General features: G+C 35.1%; 1 protein-coding gene across 1 annotated transcript; it reads right to left on the bottom strand.

Annotated features, from left to right (window-relative positions):
* Positions 1–1,538: 1,538 nt before the first annotated feature.
* On the bottom strand, positions 1,539–2,051 carry LOC150092172 (general transcription factor II-I repeat domain-containing protein 2B-like). The gene has a single exon (XM_090415220.1). It carries the CDS (start codon positions 2,049–2,051, stop codon positions 1,539–1,541), a length of 513 nt encoding a protein of 170 aa, XP_090271346.1.
* Between the last annotated feature and the right edge of the window lie 7,903 nt (positions 2,052–9,954).

Raw genomic sequence — 9,954 nt, 5'->3', positions numbered from 1 at the left:
GGGATAAAATCCCTTATTATTAATTATATGAAGAGCCAAAGGCTTCAATTTGACGACATGAACTTATTTAAGTTAAGGGATATTATATCCCATATTGTTTCTTAGCCGAATAAGAAAGTCAAAGAGTTTCATGCCGAATATAGAAACTATATAAAGTTCGGCGATTCCAAGCGTAAGCAAATACCCGGATAGTGCAACACCTGACCCTTTTGGTAGTGCAAACTGAGGCAACTCATAGTAAGGGTGGAGCAAGCTCCGATCACTATTCGGCATGAAACTCTTTGAGTTTTTTATTCGGCTAAGAAACAATATGGGATGTAATATCCCTTAACTTAAATAAATCTCTTATTATTTTACAGCCAGTATGCGAAACTCTAAAATCTAAGAGTTTCATGCAGAAGAACTATCGGCGAATCCAAGCGTAAGTGACCACCTGGTCGTACAACACCAAGACAACTCGAAGCAAAGGTGGAGCAAGATCCCTCACTATCCTTGATATTTTCTCATAATGTAAAAACACACAGCTCTTAGAAGATGTAATACTGCTTTACATTATGAGGAGAGGTCACTACCCAGACCGGTTTCAACCTTTTTTGAGGTCTCATCAGTGAGTAGCTAGAAAAAATAGCCGGTTGTTCCGTTGTTATTCTAATTTACAACATTATGTCACAAATGTAAACCATTCAATTTTAATTTGAATTTTAGTATCCTGAATAAAAAATAAAGAAATAACGCTTGATCAATCTGCTTTCCTTTGTGTTTGGCAACAATGTCACTAACAATGTTGGAGCAGAAGTGATACTCATGCATCAGCGATTGTTGTTGCCTAACAAATGGCCCTTTACACATAATTATAGTCTATGATCGTAAACAGATGTCCTCCTTTAGTTTCGGAAAGGCTCAGAAAAAAGTAGTCACCATTCTTAATAAGAATCAGCCCGAGATTGAACTCAATTAGAGGCAGATCGTGGTAAGAATAATACCAAAAAAACTAATATGCATAACAATGATTAGAATAGTGTAGTTAATAATGAATACAATACGGAAAATCTTAGGGCACATTCAAGGAAAAGGAAGAAAACAAAGTGACTACTGAACTGAATTCGATCGATAATCGTAAGAAGTTCAGAAGAATTATGATTAAAGTGAAAAATACAAGAATTGTATATGATTAAGGTACACATATATTTACAGGAGATATTAATTTCTGAGGAAATCTCCGATACGAGGATCCTCAAACAATTTCAGAAATTTGCACCCAGGTTTTTCTTAAAACTAAAACCGTAGCAAATATGAAGCTAGGATGAAGAATAACAAACTAAAATTGGTATTTGCCTAGTACAGGGGTTCCCAACCTTTTTGTTTCCAAGAGCAGATTCTGAAACACCGGTGTGGCGACGGGTAGCATCCATTTTTTCAAGCACATTTTTTGAATTATTTTGTTAAATGAATACATACAAAGTTTATATTATAATGAAATGTTTTATTACTTAAAAGTTTACATTATATAAAAAGTTAAATATATATATGTATGTAAGTTAGTGTGATCTTTGGCATTGTATTTCATTGTACAGTGCTTCATAATTAGGAGAATATGATGATATTCCAATTCTTAAACAATCATGAAGACGCTCATCAGTGAGTCGTGATCTATATTTTGATTTTATGATATTTGTGGTTGAAAATAATGATTCGCAAAGGTATGTGGAACCGAAAAACGATTTTATCTTGTAGGCTGCTCTTTTTAAGAATGGAAACGTTTTTCTATCCACTAGATTACAGAAGTTTTCATCTGTTATATGGGATTTTAGTGTAATGTCATTCTGAAGATCCAACATTTCTAGCTCCAGTTCTTCAGCATTTACTTGAACAAGCTTTGCAATGCATGCAGCTATTTCCATTATATTTACTTGGCAAGTAAAAGGATTGATAAAAAAGGAGACCATTGGCTCGATGATAGTAAATTCCTGAAATCTCATTTCAAACTGTTCTTTAAGCACTTGAAGATGTTTAACAAACGGTGACAAGTTAAATTCACTATCACCTACCATTTTTTTCATATTTGGGAAATGAAGGGAGATCCCATCTGTAGATGTGATATCCACAAATCCAGTTTTGCTTTAAATGAGTTTACAGAGCCTATCATTTCAGCGACATGTGTATCTTTTCCTTGCGACTCCAAATTTAAAGAATTCAATTTTTCCACGATGTCTGTGAGAAAACATAAATCCAACAGCTAGCAAAAGTCATTGAGTTCATCAAAAGTGTCATTCTTGACGTGAAGATTTTTTTTTGTTTCTTCAATTAAGCTTAAAAATCTTGTAAGGACTTTACCTTTACTGAGCCAACGTACTTCAGTATGCAGGATGAGATCAGGTTCTTTATCTTTAATGTCTTGCAATAGAGCCTTGAAAAGGCGGTGCTGCAAAGGGGCTGCTCGAATGGAGTTGATTATTTTCGTAACAACTTTAATAACATGTCCAAAGGGCAGTATTTTACTGCACAAAGCTTCCTGGTGGATAATACAGTGGTGGGACATAAAGTTTGGAAATTAATGATCATTCTTGCAGAGTGCAATAAATCCATTGATATTGCCAACCATTGCTAGTGCCCCATCAGTAGTTATCGCAGACAGCTTGTTCAAACGCATATCTATGGACTTGGCGTATATTCTGAATGTATTATAAATATATTCACCCTTTGTTCATCCTTTCATGGGTAATATTTTCAATAGATCTTCTTTTACAGTGAAGTTACTAAATACCATGCTCACCATAACTGCTAACTGTGCTGTGTCTGATATATTTGTTGACTCGTCAAATTGTAAAGAGAACTAGTTACATATTTCCAAGTCACTTTTTAACTGAGTTTGATTGTCCATTGAAATGACATGTATTCTTCTTGTGACGGTGTTATTTGACAATTGTAAATCTTGTATTGCTGATATAATCTCATGTTTGTCAGGCCTAACAACTAGGGGAAGAATAATGCTTGCCAGTTCACTGGAGCAATGACCTAGAAGTATCTCCAGAACACACACACGTCTGAAACATTTCATCTGTGAGACTGACATTGAAGTGGGCCTGTGAGCGAGGGGTCATCTATTAGCCGAATTGATCTCCTTTGGACAGCATCAACAATTTTTCTAACAGATAAGCTTGCAACATGACAACCTATCACAACGCCTCTTTCAAACACCGTTAGTTCCCTTCTCGCAACCAGTTCACCCGGAGGCAATTGCATTGACTTGGAAGCATCCCATTCCTCCAATTTATTCACGAAGCAGTGTGAATATATTATCGTATATATCAATACCGAAGTTGTTGTATTCATATTCCTATCTATAAATTATTTTTAGTTTTACTTAACAGAAATAATTATTCATATTCTTTTTACAATGTTTGTATTCAACATGTTTTTCTGTAAGCATTCTAATAGCTTTAATGAGTCATATGATGGCGTTGATACTTGAAATTTGTATGCTTTAAATAAAACTCTTTTATTTGTTTCAGAATGATTTCAGTGGATCGTTTTGTTTTTAAATTTGAAATTTGGTGCAACGCTAATTATAAATGCAGTATTTGGAACTCATTCAATCATCGTTTTCATTTTATTTTCTCTTCGGTTAGTTTTAGAGTTTGTATGATCTAATTTCATTCTTTCTACTTCCAAAATATTCTAGTCCACGTGCTGACCTTAGATGCTTAGTTACGTTTTGATATGTATGGAAAATGTTCTGAAAAATGATTCGTCTTATATTGTTCATGTTTACTTGGTTATGAGTTGCATTCATGTAATAATGTAGGATAATAATTCGTGTTATTTTTTTCTGTAAAATTTCTTGAAACTTTCTGAAGGACTCTCAACCTTTTTTTCCGTTATCCCTATTTGTATCGACCCCATCCTCATGAATCCAATCAGTCCAACCCAAAGAAGAGAAGTATTTAATTGCAATTCTTTACACTGAACTCGTCTGCTTTCTCATTTGTAGCATATTAATCTTTGTTTCATTAAGCATCTCACTAATCTTTGACTTTTCTTGATATAAAATTGAACTGAGTTTCATATCAACGTAATTAGAATAAGAAAAACTACTTTGGAAGGATCCAAGTGATGGAAGTTTTCATTTGAAAACCTACACAAAAACAAGCAGCGGTTCTGCTACTGGAAAATTAAAACTAATTATTATCTTAGTATGTGATATGAATGATATAAAAAAGCACGCATTTTCCGAGTTTTCTTTAGCAATCAGTGATCAACTTACAGAGGAAAAAAGAGGAAAGACAACACAAATTCGGCTCCAGATCTGAAGCCGAATTCGTCTTGCCTTATATTAATAATAATATGAAAAATAGTAACATTATTTAAAATATTTATTCTCTTTCAAATAATTTACATTACACGGATACGGACAAAATAAACGTAAACAAATGTACTTTCGCCACATTCTAGGCACACAAATAGGAATTCAATTGAAAATTAACATTAATGACTTTAGGGTGAAACAAGATGCTTTTTATATTCCCCGCTATCTGTTACGGCTACAGTGAAGGAAAAAATTTTTGAGCAGTTTGCTCGCCCTGAATGGGCATGGAGATTATGCATTACTACAGGCTTTTGGTTTTTATGTTTGAATATATCCGTTGCTTCGTAGGATACAGCTTGCTGAACTAGATAGTTGGGGTGTATGGACGTTTTTAGGAAAAACGTCGTTGCTAAAGATTGTATCTCGATGAAGTTGAATGGTTCTGATGAACCATGGAGCGTTTAGAATCATTCGCAAGAGCTTGATTTGTATGCGTTGCAGTTGTGGATAGTGTTGGAGGTATGGCTCCAGGATGGAGAAACGTAAGTGACTATGGGACGAATTATCAGCTGGTATAAAAGCAATTTGATTCTGTTCTTTAGTTTGCTGTTCCTGTTAATTAGGGGGTTGATCTGGGCGATGGTTTTTGATTCCTTTGCATACTGGTTAAAAGTTAATTTTTTGTGAATCACGACACCGAGGTATTTTGTTTCTGTCTGCCAGGGAATTTTAGTATTGAATAGTAAGATGTCTCCTGCAGGAGATAACGATCTTTTCGTCAAGAGAATGGCTGAAGTCTTTTGGGGATTTACATGTAGTCTCCATTTGGAGAACCATTTCTCTAACTGAAGGAAGCGTTTTAGTAACAAGGTGTGGCCGAAGAGATCTGGCTAATAATGTTGTATCATTCTCATATAGGACCATGATGGATGCCACTGTGTTGTGCCGAATATAGAACAGTTGTATATTCGGCATGAAACTCTTAAATTTCTATCTTTGAGTTTCTTATTCGGCTAAGAAATAATGTGGAATTCAATATCCACTTAATTTGAATAATTTTACTTTGCCGAAGTGAAGCCTGTTGGCTCTTATCTCAGTAATTTTTGTATATGTTGTGGATCCATACAAGGACTAACGGCATGGGAGACTTGTCAGATATATACATTCTGCTGACCTTTATAGGAGGCAGATCCTGTTAGTTAAGATCAGAAGCTATCTCTTCTGGATTAATTATTTCTTCAAAGATGTCACGGAGAATCACTTTTAAATTTTTTTCCGAACTGAATGAGAAGGTATGGTACTGAATACCTCTGACGTCCATTTCCTTTCTTACTTTTCTATAATCTGTCACCTTGGCGGGTTGTATCTTGATACACTCATCCACATTTTTGGCCTTTGTGTAATCAATTTGTAAACTGGACATTGTAGATCTTAGATCTGACCATTGGCTGACCTCAAATATCGTCTCATCTATTTGTTTGTCCAGATCTATCAATGTGAAGTGTCAGGAGCTATAAAAACAGAACGCTTACCGTGCAGTTAATAGTTTGGCCGGTATTTTCGCAAAACTGTGAAATTTTAAGATAAAAGCCTCAGCATAAAATGGCAAGATTTTCAAAACTCATCTGCAACAAGTACCACTTACAAAAGTAATTCAAATTCGACTCACAAACTCACATTATTAATATAGAAATAACATTCCATCTGATCAAACTCAATGGAAATCCAAAACCATACGAATTCAATCCTTATAGTCCTTATAAGGACTGGCTTAAAGGGGCGAAGCAAGAATGCTTTTCATCTTCCCCGTTATCTGTAGAGGACAGTATAGGAATAAGGTATAATTTAATTGAGCTATTAAAGCTCTGATCATGGCAGTAGGGTAACAGGAATAGCCGAGCCTCAGTTAGAACTTCATTTACAATGGCATTGCCATCCGTTACCCTCCCAGGGTATTAATCACCGCATCTCACCAGGTCAACGAATTTAATTCTTTGTATAAAACATTAGATAGAAACTCTATTCAATCTCAAAATTGGTGTATTAAGTGTATGAAAATATTTTACTAATCTTTTAATTTTTCAAATAGTATCCTTCATTTTATCATTCTTTTATTTTAAATTCTAATTTATTTGTTGAAGTAAAATAATTAAACTTTCTATTATAAAAGCAAATGTCCTGCAATAAATGATACCTCTCATATACAATGGAAGCGATGGACTTCCAACAGGATGGTAAAATAAGCCAGATTTACAGTACATTAAAGCTTTGCATCGATATTCAATAGCACAAATTGATGTTCTATGATTTGATTACAGTTCTGCAATGAGTTCCTTCCGAATTTCTCTCATAATTCACCAACTTGCTCTTTTATTTATATATCGTTACCTTTTTTTTCTACTAAATTTCATTCCGTATTTCTTACTCGAATTACTTTGCTTATGAATGTTTTTCCCTATCATATTCCATCGATTTTACATCTTAATGTCATTCTAATTTCTTATACAATTTTATCACCTTTCCCTTCATTTCTTTCACACGATTCCATTATGACATTATTTGTTTCATATTTTGCCATTTTTCCCTTAATTTGAGGGCGATGTTCTGAATAAAATTTTCAATCTGATTCGTTCGCCGCTGTACCAGGACACAGATAAGTGAAAAACATTTTTTTAACAACTTAATTTCTCAAATCTTGAAGCTGTCTTCACAAATTTATAGCTTAGCATGATTATCCTTTTCCAATTCCAGTGTACGTTCCCAAAACGTTTTCCATGGCGACCATGTAACCCTGCTTTCTTTGAAGACGGTTGCCGAATTATTTGCGATATCTGATCATTCATATATATATCATAATGATATATATGAATACTATGAATATGAATATGACTACATAATTTTATATTACGATATTTTTTGGAAGGTAAGTAATGTTTCGCATTCATGGAGGGTCGCAATCCTTGAAGACAGATTCCATTATCTCCAAAACCATTGGTAGGTTAATGCCTGCGGGATCGACATGGCCAACTGTGAATCAGTGGAATTATGGGAAGGGTTTTAGATAAAGACATACTGATTTTTTAATATATAGTTAAGTATCTAATATCTAAGAACACAAAGAACTTTACCCAAGCATTTCAGCTGATGCTTGAGTTATCCTGCCCGATACGTGCTGGTTAGTTTCCACGACAGGTCAGTGTTTTTCCGTCGTGGAAACTAGGGTTTTTCATCCATCACGCTGGCCAGGAGAATACACACACTTTACTTAAGTTACTAGTATGTTTTGTCTTTCCAACGCAAGCTGTGATGTTTATCACCGGTGCTCAAGCGGTGGTATTTATTTTCAAGAAAAACGAAAACATTATAAAGTCAATAGTTACGAAAACGACTTCAGAGTAGAAACCAATCCGTTCTCGGAATTCGAAGATGAAACCGTTACAGTAACAATCAGTTGTTTTTTTTTTTACTTGAGCTACGGAGACAGGCGAAAGAATGATTCTGGCAGTTAGTATTTGTGTTTAAGTGAGTACTGAGATACTCTGACTGATGTCGGTGAGCTGAAGCAATGCACAAAAGTAACGATGCACATATTTTAAGTTAAAGATAATTGATTTATACGATTTCCTTGGATGTCACAAACTATTTTATGACTAATATGACATACAGTATTATCTGGTTTACAATAGCGTAAATGAACAACTTCTTCTGGTTTACAACTTCTCCTTTTCAGCAGTGGCATGAAAAATGCAACAGAATTAGTGAACAGGAAAGGAAAAGGAATGTACGCGTGAGAAAAAATAAGAAGAAGATTGACGATGGCAACAGAAAGATGACTTAAGAATGATGAAACCCGAAAATATCATAAAACATATCCCTTATTATTCTAATTTCTAACGTGATGTCACTGATGTAAAATATTCAATTTTAATTTGAATTTTAATGTCGTGAATCAAAATAAAGTTAACTCTTAAACAATCACTGAATTCTTTTAACTTTCGCAACAATGTCGCTAACGTTGCAGAAGCAGAAGTGATTGCCTAACAATCGCCATACACACCTAATTGCAGTCCACTTTACGTACTTAGACGTTTTAGTGTAGTTACAGAAAGTCTGTAACTGAAAAGAATAGTCCCCATTCTTGATAAGATTCAGCTTGAGGTTAAAATGAAGCCAAGGTAAATCGTTGTTTCAGCTGAGTAACATTCCTGTTATAAAAATAATACCAAAAACCTAATTTGCATAACAATGATTAGAATAGCGTAATGATTATGCAGTACGGAATTTCGTAGGGCATATTCATAGAAAATAATGAAAAGAAAGTGAAAACGGTAGTGATATCTTCCTATAAGCAGAAAAAGCGATAAATACCCTAAGAAGAATCTCCTAAACTACTTCGGTTGATATTTTGAAATATAATCGTATTTATTGCTAATGAAATATTACTACATTCCATTGTGAGTATGCATACACTGCTGAGTGAAAGCACGCATGCGTATAGTAATGCTGTTTAAGCACAAACAAAGTTACCTGTGTTGAGCAGAGAGAGAGAGAGAGCATGAATTTTGACAGAGCTGAACATATTCATTACTTTATAATGTTTGATTATAATGAAATCTGTAAAAAAAAGATGATTACTCTAATTTTCCCCCATTGGTATTAGCAGATTATTACAAATCCGAACTCAGTTATACGGAAGATATTAATTTCTGAGGAAATCTCAGATAGCACAGAGGAATCTCAAACAATTCCAGTATTTTTCACCTAATTCTTTCTTAAAATCAAAACAATAGCAGATACGAAGCTAAGATGAAGAATAACCAACTACAATTTGTAATTGTAATGGACATCCATTACGTATTAATTCATGGATGTCAAAATAATCGCACGTGTGTGTGTGTGTGTGTGTGTGTGTGTGTGTGTGTGTGTGTGTGTGTGTGTGTGTGTGTGTGTGTGTGTGTGTGTGTGTGTGTGTGTGTGTGTGTGTGTGTGTGTGTGTGTGTGTGTGTGTGTGTGATCGGGCTTTTCTTTTGTTATATTTATCCCACACACGAAAGGAAATAGAACCTATAGCACCCCATCGCCGTGTGAGGTGCAGACAAAAATTGAGAAAGAAGAAACTTATTGACATTCTTCATAAAGAGCGTTGAAACACTTGAACACATATCATGGAGAAAGCTGTTCCAGAACGGGAAAATGTAATAAATGGGAGAAGGGGAGAAGCAGTTCGATGAGTTTGCGGCTGTACCGTAAAAGGGTGTTGAACAACTGCTGCTGCTCTTGTTTTCATAGGCGTAATAGCAAGCGGAGCAATGATGTTTGGCAATTTATTGGTGCAGTGATCATGGAAGAACCTTCGGAAGAGACGCACAGATGAAACATTTCATCCCTGAGATAGAGGTCGAAGCGAGCCTGAGCGAGGAGAGACATTTGTGAGCCGATTTCATGTCCTGTGTACAGCATCAAAAAATTGCCTAACAGATAGGCCTGCAATATGGCCATCTATCACAACGCCTCTTTCAAACTCTGTTAGTTCCTTTCTTGCACCATTTCACTCCTGACACAGTTCACTGACTTGGGAGCATCCCACCCCTCCAATTTAATCAGGCAGCAGTGTGTGTATCAATAGCGAAGTTGTAGTATTTATATAC

This window comes from Typopeltis vanoorti, unplaced genomic scaffold, assembly GCF_054136105.1.
Source record: "Typopeltis vanoorti isolate ZY-2024b unplaced genomic scaffold, IOZ_Tvanoo_1.0 HiC_scaffold_24, whole genome shotgun sequence".
NCBI lineage: Eukaryota > Metazoa > Arthropoda > Arachnida > Uropygi > Thelyphonidae > Typopeltis > Typopeltis vanoorti.
The sequence above is the reverse complement of the archived record's forward strand: the minus strand, read 5'-3'. Positions and strand labels throughout refer to the sequence as shown.